At 49.8% G+C, this 17,357-nt stretch overlaps 1 protein-coding gene across 2 annotated transcripts in view; it reads left to right on the forward strand.

The window, feature by feature from the left end:
- The window catches only part of UNC13C (unc-13 homolog C), a 135,763-nt gene that overhangs the window by 81,753 nt on the left and 36,653 nt on the right, over positions 1-17,357 (forward strand). For both annotated transcript variants that reach the window (XM_083475499.1, XM_083475500.1), the window contains exons 13-18: positions 614-764; positions 3,334-3,402; positions 5,951-6,040; positions 6,691-6,819; positions 11,186-11,319; positions 13,108-13,193. In XM_083475499.1, coding sequence (XP_083331625.1) covers positions 614-764; positions 3,334-3,402; positions 5,951-6,040; positions 6,691-6,819; positions 11,186-11,319; positions 13,108-13,193 — 659 coding nt within the window. The remainder of the gene's footprint in view (positions 1-613; positions 765-3,333; positions 3,403-5,950; positions 6,041-6,690; positions 6,820-11,185; positions 11,320-13,107; positions 13,194-17,357) is intronic.

The raw sequence follows: 17,357 nt of genomic DNA on the forward strand, positions 1-17,357 counted from the left end.
AAGCACAGACAAATCTACAAATTCGTCTCTCTCTCTCTCTCTCTCTCTCTCTGTGTGTGTGTGTGTGTGTGTGTGTATGAGAAAGAGCGAGAGAGTTACGGTAAATTCCAGAGGGCCTATCTGGTTTAACTGCAATGGAATATAAAGGATTGCTTTGAAGTCATTTCAGCACCAAGTAGAAAAGGAAACCGCCCCAATACCCCCCTGCCCACCATTGTCCTGTCCTGTATTTTACCAGAACAGAAGTGGCAATCCTATAAGCACACACACACACACACACACACACACACACACACACACACGCACACACACCCCGCACGAAGCTGCTATTGGCACGAAAACAAACAGTTGGAGAGGGCATGGCTGAAAATCAAAAGGGGAAGGAGGCTCCACCATTGCCCCATCTCTGCCCATCCAGCATCTTTCAGGAGAAGTTGGGTTTTGACATGCAAGCTGCGAAGGGTCATTCCAAATCTCTCCAAGTTCAGTTTTGTGGTTTCAAAGACTGTCTTCATTTCACCCTGTTCTGGGCATGGTGGATCCCCTGTCCTGCAGCTGGGGACCCCCATCTCACTAGCAGAGCTTCAGCCTGCCCATCTGGTCTCCCTCCTAGGCATTTCTCCTGCCTGTCTTCCAAGTACATGTGTCCCGGTGTCCCGGCAGTCATGAGCACTCTGCTGGCCAACATTAATGCCTTCTACGCTCACACCACGGCCACAACCAACGTCTCTGCCTCGGACCGATTTGCTGCCACCAACTTTGGGGTAGGTGCTGCTTTCTTCTGCTACTCCTTGTTTGTTTTCAGTCCAGATTCCCCCGGGGGAAATACTCCTTCACCCGCAGTCCCTGAGGCATCAAGACCACCAAGACTTGACACTGGCTTATATTTCTGTGTCACACTGAAGTGCATCTTTGCAATTTGATCTCCAAGGGTGGAGCTGTGTTGTTTTTCTTGTTTGATTTGTGAGTCCCCAGTGTAAGTCTGATGCTTCTCATCTTTGCCCAGGAGCTCCCCACTCCCTTCTCTTTGTAATATTTGTAACTGAAAACCGTGGCTGCTGCTTCAGGAGCCAACTGGGGGCTGGAACCAGGCCAAAAACAAACAAAACGATAAAAAAACGGGTAGCTGAAAAGAGAAGAAATAAGACAAGGATCTGCAATGAAATTTGATCGGGCTAAATTGAAGATGTTATGTGAACACCTTTTATGCGTATATTATGCCTTGTTGTGATGTGGATTTTTGTTATGCTCTAAATTAGTCTTGTTGCTCAACACACACACCCCAAGTTACTAGCCCTCAGGTTAGTATTTTTTATTTATTTATTTTGTTATGCTCATATCGTTCTCCATGGAGCTCAAGGTGGCATTCGTGGCTCTCTTCCTCCCCATTTTATCCTCACAACAACCCTGTGAGGTAGGGAAGGCTGAGGTGAGTGCCAGGTCACCCAGTGGCCTTTGTGGCTGAGTGGGGATTAGACCCCCGGACTCTCAAGGTCTCAGGCCAACGCTCCAACCACTGTGGCACCACTGCTTCTTCGAGTAAAAAGAAGAATTGTGGAGACTAGACCAAGAACCCAGCATGTTGGGGAGGGGGAGGCTGGCCGGCCGGTCTGCCTGCCTGCTGCCCCCAGCCTCCTGCTTGGTTTCCTTGCCAGAGACACAAAAGGAGGGATGCTTCCTCTCTGGCATGCCCAGCTTGGTGGCTGCTATGGCCAGGCAAGACCAGGGTGTTTCCATCCACAAAGGAAAAGGAAAGAAGCCCTTCCTCCACGTCCAGGATGGAAGCAGAGTGTCCCAGGAAAGGTGGAGCTGCTCTCTGTTCCCCACATGCTGCTTGCCTGCCTGGAATTCCTGGTTGCCCAGGGCGAGACGACTTTAGATCAGAGCTCTGAGGTGTCAATTTCTGGAGCCTTTGGGGCTGGCCACCCGGAACTTCTCTGGCTAAGAAACCGGCTGTGGAAAACAAGAGATGTGTTTTTAAAAGACTGCAAAGGGTCTGAGCCCCCCCCCCCAGCACTCCTGTTGGCTTCTGGGGAGGGGGGGAATGAGGGGTGTGACCTCAATCCAGCATAAAACCGCCACAGTCTTCTTTATGTTTTCACCCCCAATGATCTCGATGTGAATAAAGCATTACTTTCAATAACAAGAGAAGAGACTTTAGTGCTCAGCTGCCAGGAACAAAGAGTGACAAGGCTAAGGAAAGGATATCCCCCCTCCCCCCCCAAAAGCCAGAAAGTAGAGTGACTCTCTCACACCCCCAGCACACCCAGACAAATTCTCCGTCATAACTCAGTTCAGCAGGGTTAGCAGGCTTATCACAAACTGATTGGGAGCCTGTAGAAAGCCTTTCTCCCACCTTTGATTTCGCGTGATTTCACGGCCGCCTGGGAGGTTCATTGTAGCTTTTGGAAACAAAAGTCTCACCCGCCACCCCAGTGGCCCAGTCCCCTGTTCCTAACTCCCGTTCCCTCTTGTTCGGAACATGTTTCTCTTAATCTCCGCAAGCTAAAGTCCTCTCTCCGAAGTTAATGCTAATTTGCCGTTGACGCAAATGCCAATCCAATTTGGCGTTCAACAGATGGATATCAAGCCTGGCCATCAGCAGGGAATGGAGCCCTGAGTTCAGGGACAGCGCTTGGCTCGTCTTCTTTTCCTAAAAGCAAACTCTTCCAAATATCCTGTGGATCAGGAAAACCTAAAGATAGCTGGGGAGGGGGGGGGAATATTGCATTGGCTTTTATTTAGTTATACAATCAGTGTTCACACATCAATTCTGGTACTCTTAAAAAAAATATTGGTGACATCAACATTAATATTATTATTACTATCATTACATTTGTATCCAATCTTTACTGCAATGAGCTCTAGGCAGCACTCCTGGTTCTTTCTGATTTGTGTGGTCAGTTGGGCTGAAAAATGCTGCCAGGGATCAAACCCAAGACCTTTTTATGCAAAGCAGGTGCTTAATCACTGGGCTATGCCCCCTGCAACTTAAAATTCTTCTGAAGGGAGCAGTTGTGACTCCTGGGTTTCAGGGGTGGACTAGAGGATTCTTGGGAACCCTTCCAACTCTGCAATTCTACAATTCTATGCAGCAGCCGCAGCAAAGTCCCAGAAGTCCCTGCTTTGTGGAGAGGTGGCTCTGCCCTGACAAGTGCTCCAGCCCCCAGCTCCGTTAATTTCCATGCCTGAAGAGCCTCCTTGCTGCTTCTAGCTTTTGCAGCCTCTTCAGCAGGAGCCAGAAGGGCAGAGGAGGCAGCCATCTATTTGCTGTAGTTGTGACCAAGTCACTGTCTTACCTGCAACTCTCTGTGCTGTTGTTTTCCCACGCAGAGAGAAAAGTTCATTAAACTGCTGGATCAGCTGCACAATTCGTTGAGGATTGACCTCTCCAAATATAGGGTAGGTACAGCAACCCCCTTTCGCCCACCGCTTTCGCCTGACGTGGGGCTTCTCCTGATAACCTGTTTAGAGCACATTCGTCCTGATTTGCTTGCACAAAGCTTCGGAGGATTTCTGTGATGTGTGGCCTTTCCTGAGCATTTGTTCTCATTTGCTAGCACCTTCCCATTGACTTGTCAGCACACCTTTTAATGCACTTCTCCACCATTTTTCAAATTGCAAAAAGTATGCTGTTGATTTTAAAAAGATTTGTCGCACCGGGGATTCAACCAATTGTGTACAACTAAATTCCCAGCCTGTGATGGATGGTGCCTCCAGGGCCCAGTGTTAGAAATTCAGATAGTTTCTCAAATGGCTCCTTAAACCAGGGTTACAGGCACCAAAACGGAATGCCTAGTTGCCTTTTGGGGCCAGACAGCTCAAAAGTCGTATTTTTCAGTACGACTTTTGGTTTCTGAAATTCATTTTGGTTGTGCAGATAAAATATAATGGGTGGAATTCTACAGGATGTGTTGCTGATGTGTGAAAACAGTCCAGATCCAAGAATCTCCAGGCATGCACCTCCAGATGGTGGAGACATCAGGCACCATCCTGGCACCCGGGCATCTTGACTTGGTGGCCAGTGGCCAATTAGCCAGGTGCAAAATGTTCCTGATGACTGGCAAATTTTGAACGCTGCTCCAGGCCATGTCACTGCTTTGTGGGACAGCTTTAGGCACAGGAAAGGAAATGTAGGCCTGTGCAATTAGAGCACTCTGTCACCTTCACGTAACTTATCCATTAAAAAACAAATAAGTAGACTTTTGTGGTTAGGAAAGGGCAAGCACTGAAAAGCCTGGGATGAACAAAAGATGAGGGAGCAGAGGCATAAGCAAATTCCCCACAAGCAAATCAGAAGAAAGCTCAGCAAAGACTAGGCTTCATCTAACCCCCAGGTAAGCTTTGTGCCCGGCAAATTAGGATGAATGGTCAGGAGGCAAGTCATATGGAGGAAAGGTGAATCCCACAAAGTACAGTATCTTATATGGAGGTTCACTTCCAAGGGTTCTGCATATATGGCAAAAGGCATATACTCAAACTGCCGCACCCAGACATCCCTAGCCTAAAAGCTCTTTTTGCACTCAGTGTTCCCGACACTAAAAGAGCTTTTAAGCTTTCTGCCTTGCTTGCAGGGCAAAACCTGCTCAGTGTGCTGTCTCCGGAAGGCTAGGAATGCTTGCATGAGATCTCGTGGGAATTCAGAGAAGCCTTGCAAAATCTTGTGAGCAGTGTGTTTTTTTCTTTTAAAAAAACGTTTAGGGGTACTCTCATTTTGACTCAAGAAAAATCACCATTTTATAGTTCAAATTGGGGAAAATAAAGACAGTAAATGGACAAAAGTACAAAGATTCACAAAATGTTTAGCGGTATGCATACCCCCCAGGAAAAAAGCACTGCTCATGAGAGCATCCCAAAACCAGCACCTGAAAAGAAAGGCAGAGAGCTTCACAACTCTTTTTGTGCTGGGAAAACCCGGTGCAAAAAGAGCTTTTAAGTTATCTGCCTTGCTTCCATGTAACTTATGGAATTTCAACCAGCCTTCCTTCAACCATATACAGTATATTTGAAATCACTCAAGTTAAATGTGTGAGATGCAACCATGGCGTACTAATAATCTGGAGAAGACCTTGAGTTTAATTCAGTCTGTGCTGGAGAGATGGGCTGAATAGGAGGCCACAGACTATCGAATCTCTCCTGGATGGGCATAGGTGGGGTGTTCCTATCTGCTGACGTTTAGCGATTTTAAAGCACTCTTTTGGGCACCTGAGCACTGACAGGGACAAGACAAATGTCTCTCGGCTTCCCTTCCAAAATTGTGGTGTGGTTTTCTTTGGCACAAAAAGCAAGATGAGCTTTGTGGAGGAGAGAGAGCGGGAAGATTTTGCCTCCTCCCTTGCAATGGTTCTCGCAGAAAAGTCACAGCATGGAGGTGGCAAAATAATGTGCATTGGAGCAAGGAACTCCCAAGGCACATCCAAGCCCTGCTGGCAAAGCTTAAGAATAACAGGGAGGGTTTAAATGACACATCTTGTATGCATTTACAAGAGGGTGGTAACTTTTCAAGGCCTGAGAGGGAGACTGTGCATCTTCCACATGGTGCTTGAGGCAAAGTGCCCTTCCCTGTTTCACCAGCTGCTGCTCATCCCAGCAGGAAAGAGCTGGTGGTGCAAAGACATTTTCCCACCCTTCCCAGAGGAGGAGAAAGGTTCTCCCCACTTGCCGGCTTGGGTGCTGTTTCTCTGCCAAACCTCAACAGGGAGCTGAGAGGAAGCCCTCCCTTGGCCATCTCTGATGTGCCCTGAAGCACAAATCCCGCTTCTTCTCCCAGCGAAGCCATTGCAAGAGCGATGCTTTCCACCATTTCTCATCCTGCTGGCTCCATGCCTGCTTGCTGCCAGAGCGGGGTGTTGACTCCAGGGACACCCGGAGCCTGGCTCTGTTGACTTGCTGGCTGTCAAAACCCCCGACGGTTTTGTTCTCTACATTTTCTGTTCTGTTCGCGTGCCAGGATAATTTCCCTGCCACCAGCCCTGAGAGGCTTCAAGACCTGAAATCAACCGTGGATCTGCTAACAAGCATTACATTTTTCCGCATGAAGGTAATTCCAGCTCTTGTTCTAGACATTTATTTACCATAATGTGCTCCTCGAGACCACCAGGATCAATCTCTCAGTGCTTTGCGGTGGCAGCTGGGGGGGGGGGTTCCCCCTCGGGGAAGGGGGGGGTTGCTTGATGACTTCAAAATCCTCCACAGAATCTCCCAACTGTGAATCAGGCAAGGGGAGGGGGAGGGAGTGACTCAAAAGAGCTGATTTGAATGTTTCCCACATATAGTAAAATGACGAAATTTAGTATGAGTAAGATGCTGTTTTCTCGTTTTCTCGTTTGTAAAACAGGGGGACATTGTTATTTAGAATGTTCTCACTCCCTAAGGTTCCTCTGAGTCCACCGTCTTGCCCCCCCAAAACCACTCTGGGCCTTGTGCGGGGGGGGGCTGCTTCTAAACCCCCTCTCTTCTGATGACAACAAATTTCCCTGGTGTGTCTCCCCCCCCCCCATCACCTTGGAAATTGACAAATAGCATCCTTAAGTTATCATCGCTGAGAGATTCTGGGGTGTTGAGGCTCAAAATACTGCCTGCACACCTGGTAAGAGTTGGCCTGGTAATTTGGCAGGCGCCAGCTCTGCAGACTTTGAAGCCAGCTGCTGCTTGTACTCTGGCCCATGGATTCTGTGTGATGCTCCTCAGGTCCTGGAACTGCAGAGTCCGCCCCGAGCCAGTGCGGTTGTGAAGGACTGCGTCCGAGCCTGCTTGGATTCCACGTACAAATACATTTTTGACAACTGCTATGAGCTTTACTCTCAGCTAATGGACCAGGTAAGCTTTGGATCCCTTTGCAGCCCCTGCAGTCATCTGGCATTGCTGGAAAGCCCTGTTAGCAGAGCTCTCCTCTCACTCCTGCCCAGCCCTGCTTTGAAGGCCCTTTCCAGAGGGTGGCAAGCGAGGGCATTAGCCAGGGTCCCAAGTCCAGCACTGGGCCTATGGCCACGCAAGCAGTCACTGGGCTCCTAAAATATAGCAAAAGAGGCCCCAAGCAGGCATGTCTAAGGGGGGAGTTCATCCTTTGAGCTGCACCACAAATTATTTACACCCCGCCAATAATCTGGCTGGGTTTGGTCTTGCCCACTTGCACCATGATGTACAGATCGCTGGAGCCAATTTTATCCTTGACCTGCAAGCCCTGAGCACAAACCACTGCAAGAGAGGAGAAAGAAAGAAAGAAAGAAAGAAAGAAAGAAAGAAAGAGGGAGAAAGGGGGGTGGGGGGATGCAAGCTGATAAAACCAGGCCTGGCCAATGGCATTAATAATAATAATAATTTTATTATTTATACCTTGCCCTTCTGGCTGGGTTTCCCCAGCCACTCTGGGCAGCTTACAGCACATATAAAAACATAGTCAAACATCAAACGTTAAAAGCTTCCCAATGCAGGGCTATCTTCATATGTCTTCTAAAAGTTATGTAGTTCTTAATCTCCTTGACCTGATGGGAGGGCATTCCACAGGAAGGGCACCACTTCTGAGAAGGCCCTCTGCCTGGTTCCCTGTAACCTCACAGTGAGGGAACCGCCAGAAGCTGGAGCTGGACCTCAGTGTCCGGGCTGAACCATAGGGGTGGAGAGACTCCTTCAGGTATACTGGACCGAGGCCGTTTAGGGCTTTAAAGGTCAGCACCAACACTTTGAATTGTGCTCAGAAACGCACTGGGTGAAAGGGAACCTCATCCACCTAATTTCTCAAGGTTCCTAGGGATGCCTGGAGATGGGCCTCCTCAATGCCATAGCTTAATGGAGGAACTCGCTCTCTACAGAGCAGGAATGAGGGTGGTTCTGTAGATGTTTGGGTCCAGATGATGGGCAGTAGCACCAAGCAGACTTCCTATGGGGCAGTATGGGTGGCTGCTGGGATTTGCTGCTGACCACCAGCCTTTCAGATTGATACCTACTGCTGAGATCATGGAACTGGGAATGCCGCAGGGTTGAACCACAATCCTCTCCCTCCCATATGCCGGTGGCCTCTGAAATGAAAGGGTCTTGGGGCGTGATGAACCACAATAGACTCTGCACAATAGGAATACCAGTCCTTTAGTGGAGGACCCTCACCTCCATGCCCTGTTTGTGGGGGCATCCCACCCTCCCGCTGCTCCAGTCAGACCCCGGGGTTGGATGAAGCTGCCTCTCACTCTCACTGCTGGTTCCAGCAGGCTACGATCTGCCTCATCCCAACCTGGCTTGCAATGAAATCACTGCAATAAAAGTGGAAGTTGGCCATATTCCTTCCTCTCACCCTTCTAAAAGGAGGGATAATAGAGGGCAATAAAGAGACAGGCAGCCAAATTGCCAACGACCAAGATGTGATCAATTAAATGAGCATTGTAACAGTAAAAGTGTCCCTTGCCTTTATGGAAGAAGAAATTGTGAAGGTTGCTGTTTGGCTGAGGTCTGCAATTGGAATCTTTTTTTTAATGGTGTCACCCAGGGATTGGCTTGTCTCTCACTTAACCAGTAAAAGAAGCCGGCGCTTGTCCCTTCCTTCCTTCCTGGCAACAGTTACCTCTTGACAAGCACAATGCATGTGGTTCGGTTACCTCTTGGATGAACCTGAAGGGGCCTGATGCTCAGAACTGTCATTACAACCGGCTGCTTCTGACGCAGAGCAAGAATTCAGTCACTGATGCAAAACAATGATAGCCCTTATCACCTATGAGTTGCCTCTGCCTGCCTTTATAGCCATCATTTTTCTCCCAGCTAATCTCTGAATGACATTCGGACACATTCCACAGTCACCTTCGCCATCAACTCGTGTTTACAAGGATCCAAGCAGCTCAGGCTGCGTGCCTCTTTGTGGATGTTAAAACAAAGGTAATATTTAGGAGGCTGATCCTTGTTTGGCGTGAAAAAAAGCACGCCCAGGAGCTCAGACAAGTAGCTTGCTTTGAGCAGTGCTTTTCATGCCTAACTTTGGGTACATCCGGAGCAATTAGAATCAGCATTACTCATGAGTAAGATGCAAACGAGGCCCTTGTGTGTGAAATAAGGGAAGTGTGTGACCTGCTAAAGTTCCCCAAGAACAAAGGTAGCAGCGGTGGCAGCAGCAGCAGCAGCAGCAGCAACAACAACAACAACAACAACAACAACATTGGGAGGTCTTTCAGCAGCACCAGAAATCCTGGCAAAACGTTCCTTCTGAGAACAATCAGGGCAGCATGAAAGGGTCTGTATCCAGAGATTCCACAGGATCCCAGGGCTTCCCCATCTCTTTTCAGCTGACTTGCCCTTCAGCTTTCTTTTGCTGGTTTTAACATTTGTGACTTGCCATAAGTGCAGAGTAGCTGCAACCTTTGCCAGACAAAGAAGCTGGATTCCAAGCAGCTGGAGGAGGTCTGGAGAGCAGCAGCACTGGGTTTCAGATGCACACCCTGCTTTCCTTTTTCCAGGGAACACCCAAAATGGCTCACAGTATAAAGGAAAACGATCAATGCAACTGTATTGAAATAACAGCCCATGTGATTGCGCTCTCAGTAGTTCATCCGCTTTTCATGAGGCACCCCTGAAGTGATTTACACATATGAAACAATAGCATGTAAATTGCATTTCCATAACAACTTTTAAAAATAGATATAATTTTTAAATTTGCTTAAAAATTAAATTTTTGTAAAAACGGTTTAAAGCAACAGCACAGAGATAAAATCACAGGATGGATGCTTGAGTCTGGAATTGCCTCCTTTGCTCCCCGGCTTTTTCCAGGGATGTTGTTCCTGCGCTGTCCTCCTGTCCTTTTCTTGATCTGATTTGTGGTGTTTTCCTTTTTTGTTCTGCTGTCAAAGGCAGCCTTCAAGGGCATCTATCACTTTTAATCAAAAGCATCTTCTTGCCTGGCCCAGTCCATTTTAATGCTTTCTCTTCAGTGTGGCTGAGGCCTTGGCGATTAATAGCCCCTTAATGGCAGTGCTGGTTCCCAGGGGAAACCAGTAACTAAAACCCACCGTCACTGCCTGGAGGAGGCAGCAGTGGCCCAGCTGTACCATAAGCTCCTGGCCTCAGCCGTTGCCTGGCTGAACAGCTCCTTGCACCTCCTTGAGAGCAGTACATGTGAAAAGGATCTAGGAGTCTTGGTTGACCACAAACTTGACATGAGCCAACAGTGTGACGCGGCAGCTAAAAAAGCCAATGCAATTCTGGGCTGCATCAATAGGAGTATAGCATCTAGATCAAAGGAAGTAATAGTGCCACTGTATTCTGCTCTGGTCAGACCTCACCTGGAGTACTGTGTCCAGTTCTGGGCACCACAATTCAAGAAGGACACTGACAAACTGGAACGTGTCCAGAGGAGGGCAACCAAAATGGTCAAAGGCCTGGAAACGATGCCTTATGAGGAACGGCTAAGGGAGCTGGGCATGTTTAGCCTGGAGAAGAGGAGGTTAAGGGGTGATATGATAGCCATGTTCAAATATATAAAAGGATGCCACATAGAGGAGGGAGAAAGGTTGTTTGCTGCTGCTCCAGAGAAGCGGACACGGAGCAATGGATCCAAACTACAAGAAAGAAGATTCCACCTAAACATTAGGAAGAACTTCCTGACAGTAAGAGCTGTTTGACAGTGGAATTTGCTGCCAAGGAGTGTGGTGGAGTCTCCTACTTTGGAGGTCTTTAAGCAGAGGCTTGACAACCATATGTCAGGAGTGCTCTGATGGTGTTTCCTGCTTGGCAGGGGGTTGGACTCGATGGCCCTTGTGGTCTCTTCCAACTCTATGATTCTATGACCTCCAGCAGAGCTGCAGCCATCACTGGAATCAGCTTTGACTTCCAACCAGCTGCTTGGCTTGCACTTGCGTCTTCTAAGGGAGAGCTGTGCCTAGAGAGAGGGATGTCTGAGGAGTTGCTCTGCAGAGCATAATTGGGAGAGGCACTGCTCAGACCAACCATTGGCACCTCAGGCGGTCAGGGTGGGTGTGCGTGTGGCCAAGGAGGGCAGTGCAGTGCTCAGCCTGGGCTCTCCTGCCTTCCCAGAGGAGGCCTTTGTTGACTTCAGCAATCAGCAGATGCAAAGAGGCTGGCACTTCCAGCAATCCTGGGAAAGCCTGTTTTGCAGGGCTTTTTCTGCATCCTGCTTTTAGCGAAGGGGGGGGCAGTGTTAATAGAAAAATAGAATGGACTCTTTCTCTTTTCCTTTTCCCGGTAACAGGGTAAAAAGCAAGATATTCCTCGGGAGGAACAGGGTCCAACTATTCAGAATCTGGATTTTTGGACGCAGCTCATTACCCTCATGGTTACCATCATTGATGAAGACAAGATGGCCTACACTCCTGTCTTGAACCAGTAAGAAGGCGGGGGGTGGGATAGACAGACATTTCACAAGGCCTGCTGTGAGGTCACCCGTAGAACACTGCTAGGAATAATCTGCCGAAGAAAAGTTGTCTTTCCGCTGTAGCATTTTTGGCTCCTTTTTGGGAGCCAGTGTGGTGTAGTGGTTAAGAGCGGTGGACTCGTAATCTGGTGAACTGGGTTCGCGTCCCCGCTCCTCCACATGCAGCTGCTGGGTGACCTTGGGCCAGTCACACTTCTCTGAAGTCTCTCAGCCCCACTCACCTCACAGAGTGTTTGTTGTGGGGAAGGAAGGGAAAGGAGATTGTTAGCCGCTTGGAGACCCCTGAAGGGGAGTGAAAGGCGGGATATCAAGTCCAAACTCTTCTTCTTTTTAAATGTTTTGTTCACATCTGTAGACCTTAGGATGCTTGACTTTCTGTGCCAGAGACCCTACTTTGCTGTATGCTTCCCCCATCCAAAAAAAAAAATGGTCCCACTACAAATGGTCATTAAGGAAGGAAAGTAGTGCCACTAGGTCAGTAGACCAGCCACAGGAATTGTGGTTGCAGGTAGGCAGCCCACAGCCCAGGAGTGGCCACTGTGTGGAGTAGCCACAGCAGCCACCATTGTTAAAGTCAGGTGGCCCCAGATCAAGAGCTAGCCTGATACCACCTGCTGACAAAACCACCCTGCCCTATGCTGATTTCCTTTCGGGAGTCAGCGCTGCCCTGGCTGGGGATCTTCCCCACCTTTGCACTCCCCAGTCCCTGGGAATTAAGGTAAACAAACAAAGAGGGTATTTTTAAAATGCCAAATTTGCACAGCACTCCTGAAAGCAAAATAATCCGGAAAAGCTTATCTAGCAGTGAGCTAGGGAAAACACATTAAGAGCTCATTCTTGCCCACCCCATGGAGCTGGCATTGCCCTGACAAGCCTTGCAAAATCAGGAGCTGAGCACCTTTGGGCAAGGCTGAGGGGCTGCTGATGAGCTAGGCCTGACCCCAGCACCCTGCTGAAGCTCACTCAGGACCCTTTCCTAACAGTTCTGGTTGCCAGAATTGAGCTTCCTTCTGGCTTAAAACCGTTCCTGCTTTCGTTGGGGGGCACCAGCCCTCTATTTAAATAGGAGCCCTCCCCCAAAGAGGACATGCTCCTCCATGCAACCTCTGAATGAAAACTGTACGGACTGTTGCCCACCCACAGTTCCAACAGTTCCAGTCCTGCCATCCCAGTCCAGTGGACCTTTATGGGCCCAGAGGTTCAGAGGAACGTCGTAGAGCCTCCTTCCATCTCATCCATGGAAGGGATAGTTCTGTGCACACAAAGTGAAAGTGGACAGGTCTTCTTGCTTCACTTCTTACTTTCGTTATGTGTTTGTGGGGTGGGGGAACTGCCACTCCTTTAATCTATGTATATGATGGGAAGACGGCCCTCTCAGTTGTGAAGTTTTCCCCATGTACAGGGCTGGTTTTCCCAGAGGAATGACCCCCTTCCCATGGACGTAGCCAGAATTTTTGTTGGGGGGCAAGTCTTTTTTTTAATGGGGGCAGGCCTCTTGTTGGGGGGGCAGAACCTCAGTTAGCTATGTATTTTTATTTAATTTTATTGATTTACGGGGAGCAGCTGCCCCTCCCTGCCCCCCCACTCCCGTGACCCTTTCCCACGTACAGCGATTGCCATGGGGAAATCTAAGGGACAGTGCAAGCCAGGGGGGCACCACTATGTTCCAACCCCTTCCCTTTGAGGGGTGTCTAGGGCTGAAGAGAACTGACGACACCCCTCTGGTTGGTTTCTTCCAGGTTCCCTCAAGAGCTGAACATGGGCAAAGTCAGTTCAGAGATCATGTGGACCCTTTTTGCGCAGGACATGAAATACGCCTTGGAAGGTAGGGGGTGCAGATGCTCCCTAGCAGAGCAGGGGGATATTTCTATGTGGAGCAGCAGGTGGAATTGCGGGGATGTGGGGTGTTTGCAAGATAGAATGACCCAGCAAAGAAAATGGTGCATTTAGTATTAACCAGTGTGGAGAACTGGCCGGTCAAAACATCTTCACCCCCAGCAGCATTTGCCAGTGTAATAAAAGTGGTGAGTCTTTAGAGTTCTCCACAAAGGAGCAACGCAAGAGTAGAAAAAATTCTTCCTGGAGCATCACGGGTGCTTGGCGAAATAAGTTTTTGGCTGTTCACACTACACTTGGCCACATGAATTGGATTTATGCACAGCTGAAAAGATGATTCCTTCCATCATTGTCCTCTGCTTTGAGAAGCCGGCCCTGCATCCCTTTCCAGGATTTGAACCATGGCAGCATCAGGAAGCCAGGGTGGAGGTCTCATAACCCTGATGGGGTGGGGAGCTGCTACACCTGTGACACACACACACACACACCCCTGCTGGCCCGTTGGTGCCAAAAACATGGGGTGTCCTGGGTGGCCCCACATCCTAGGACAGACTTGGCCACTGGCACATGAGCCTTGCCACACTCCAGAGGTGAAGGCAAATGAGTAAACAGAAGAGGCTTGGTTGCCATGGTCACCCAGAAGGCCGGAAATCATAACTAGGCTTTGTGTGTGTGGACTGGGAACAACCCTTTGCCTTCCATCTGCCCAAAGCAAGATCACTGGGACACAGACTTCCCTTGGCCCAACACAAAGCGTGTTCTGAACCTCTTTTCCCTCCTGCCTGCTGTTAATCTTCCAGCGGAGAGCCTGGCAGGGATCCTTGTGGGTTAACTAAGCAACCGCCAAGGGCTGCATGGCTGGCTCTTCCCCTGAAACGCTCGACTGAGTGAGCGTCAACATGAGGCAGCAACCCCCTCCCAGCTGCTGCACACGGAAAGGCACACAGGGGATAAAGAAAGGAGGACGTGGGCAGGATGGCAGAGGCAGTGGCAGAACCATGGCGGGAGGGTGGCTGGGGGCATCCAGACCAGAAATGACCACCTCTACGCATCTGGCTTTGATGAGAAATCAACTCACTTCACATTCAGAACGGCAGAAAATGGCTTCCCACTGAGCTGTTCAGCAGCAATTATTTTCCTGGAGCTTGAGAGCTACCTTGATAAAAGCTACTTTTAAAGAGACAAGACTAAGAGCTTGGCTACAGGGCTGCGAAATGCAACAGCGTTAACCCAAGGGTGTGTGACTGCTTGGGTTTTCAATTAAGAAAATGTGGCTTGAGTGACCAAGTTGCTTTTTGGACCACAATTGCAATGCACTGCAGCCAGCAGAATTGTAGGGTGCTGGCGCTGATGGGAATTATAGTCTAAAACATTGGGGGGGCGTAGGCGCCAACTCCCTGGGTGCCCAAGCACCAACAAAATTCCCCACGAAGGAGCCGGGCACCCACAAATTTCGGTGCCAGGGCCATGCACGCTGCATGGCACCCACGGTCACGGGTCCACGTTGGCACTCCTGATTGGGCAGCGGGTTGGCTTAGAATTAACTGAAATGCTCAGCATCTCTGCTAAGAATGCAAATTCTCTTTCCAGTGTCAGTGACTGGAAAGCCCTGTCCTGCTCCATTCTCCCACTGCTGTGGCTTCTTGGTCCACTGACCCCCTCCCACCCCCTCCCCAACGCAATGAAACCTTCTTCCCCTCCCTCACTTCCTGCTGTTGAGTGTCCTGATATCACCACACAGGAGTGGCCAGCATCAGGCAAGGGGGCTTGAACTTGGCCAGGGCTTCTCAAAAGTCAGTCCCCCAAGAGGGTAGGGTTCTCTTTGAAACCTCCCGAGACAAATAAGCCAAGGCACCCAGTGCTGCTTCAGAGCATTGTTAATCCTAATTCAAATACTACTTGCTGAATGAAACTGTCTGAGGGCAAATGAAATTTTAATGTGGAGTAAAGGAAGGCATTGCACCTACAGTATAAAAAAAGCAAGACTGGGATGGATGGGAAACATGCCTGGGAGAAGGCAGGGCAGCTGCCCTCCTGTATTTCTGCTCCATCCACTCTAGTAGACATGAATTGTCCGAGAGGAGCCATGTGGCCTCAGAAAGGCCCCACGCAGGGATGCCATTGCTTTCTAACCTATTTTCTCCAACGTTGTGGGTTGTGCCACATTGTTATCTCCTGCTCTTAGCGGCGTAAGACCTTAATGCTGCTTTAGTCCAGAGAGCTGCTGATGCTCTGCCTGGCAACAGATGTTGCCCCAACAACACGATGCTTCCATGGCCACCTGACTTCACGAGGCTGGATCTGGGGATTAGGAGGAGGAAGGTTGCCATCCTGGGGCTGCCTTGCTGCTGCTGCTGCAGCCTCCTTAAGCAAGGGAGAGGGCACGTCTCTTTACAGAGTCAAGCCAGCTGGGCTTCCTGTGCATTTCAAACTGGGGAAGTGGGGGGGGGCGGTAAGGTAAGCTTAGCATTGCTTCACTGTTGCTGGACAAAAGCCCTTCAGCCTGCAGCTTGTAGCCCCGATGCCTGAATGCTTTGCTGAATCAAAGAATGCCCTCCCCAAACATCATATTTTTACATGGGAGAGCATTCAAACATAGATTCCACCAGCAGCAACAGAGATTTCAATGAAGGCTGTTGAGCAGAAGCAGAAGCTTGCAAAAAGGAAAAAAAAAAGTGCCCCCAGACTGTTGTGGTGAGGTCTCTGCCCCCAGCCCCCAGCCCAGAGCCCTTCCCCGCTCCCTGCCCAATTTTGAAGAATGCTCTGGACGCAGCCACAGCCAGCCTTGCACCCCTGTCTCTCCTGCTTCGAAGACCTCCCTAAGGAGCCCAGAGATCCCAGGCAATCCTTCTCCTCTCTCTGTCCCAACCAGCTGGCCATTGCTGGTGACAAGAAGAGGCTGAGCCGGCCGGAACACCCCGTCCACCAATGCACTTGGGCAGCTCCTGTGGCTTTGTCACCAGAGATGACCACATGTTGAGTCCTGGCTGGTGGAGGCTCCCAAAGGCCAGGCCAGGCCAGGCGCTTGAGCTGGGAAGCTCTGCGCCCTTTGCCATCCTCTTCCCCTTCATACAGATGCCTTGTTATTTTAAGCAAAGATATAAAACTTGGCAGCTTGTCACAATTGGTCTCTGGCCTTTGCTGCCATGCCCTGAGGGGACTGTTTCCAACAAAGCCTTTTGGAGCCTGGTGCAGGCAAGGCCGAGCCCCAACCCCACCAGAATACAGACTCCCTAGATCAGGGGTCAGCAAACTTTTTCAGCAGGGGGCCGGTCCACTGTCCCTCAGACCTTGTGGGGGGGCAGATTATATGGGCGGGGGGAATGAATGAATTCCTATGCCCCACAAATAACCCAGAGATGCAGTTTAAATAAAAGCACACATTCTACTCATGTAAAAAAACCAGGCAGGCCCCACAAATAACCCAAAGATGCAGTTTAAATAAAAGGACACATTCTACTCATGTAAAAACACGCTGATTCCCGGACCGTCCAGGGGCCAGATTTAGAAGGCGATTGGGCCGCATCTGGCCCTTGGGCCTTAGTTTGCCTACCCAAGTCCTAGATGAAGAGTAAGAAGAGAAACGTGGACATCCATTGCAGGTGCAAAAGCGGCCTCCACTGTGCCACTGATTGCGGCCTGAATGAGCCCTGCTTTGAGGCCTTGCGGCTTTGGGCATCGCCTCATTCTCTGTGCAGCCAGAGACAGTACCAGTGTCCGACAAACCGGCAGCCATTCCACTTTGCAAGGCTCAGGGAAGAAGGAAGGAGCCTTTGCAGGCCGGCTGCTTTGCATGGGTTTTGGCCATGGGTGAACTCCTTCACGGGTGTCTGGGCAATGGTCGCCAGCCTCCTTCTGCGCTCCAGAGTTGCACCATGAAGAGTCAGCGCTGGCAGGGAACAGCTGATCTGCATCTGTGCCGTTTGTCTCTGCCTGTCGAGGCAGACAGGGAGTCATCATGATGATGAAGTGGGTCTCGTGTTCGTCTCACAGCCAAGCCTGTTGCTAGAAGCCTGAGAGATGCTGCGTCCCTTGAGGAACATGTGCAAAAACATCCTGCTGGCAGTCATCGGGGTGAGGAGCCGGAAATATAATACGGGAAAGCAGAGTTTCTTCCTCTGTGCAGCATTACCAAATGAAGAGGGGCTTAGGG

The sequence above is a fragment of the Podarcis liolepis genome (assembly GCF_965112155.1).
Source record: "Podarcis liolepis genome assembly, chromosome: 14".
NCBI lineage: Eukaryota > Metazoa > Chordata > Lepidosauria > Squamata > Lacertidae > Podarcis > Podarcis liolepis.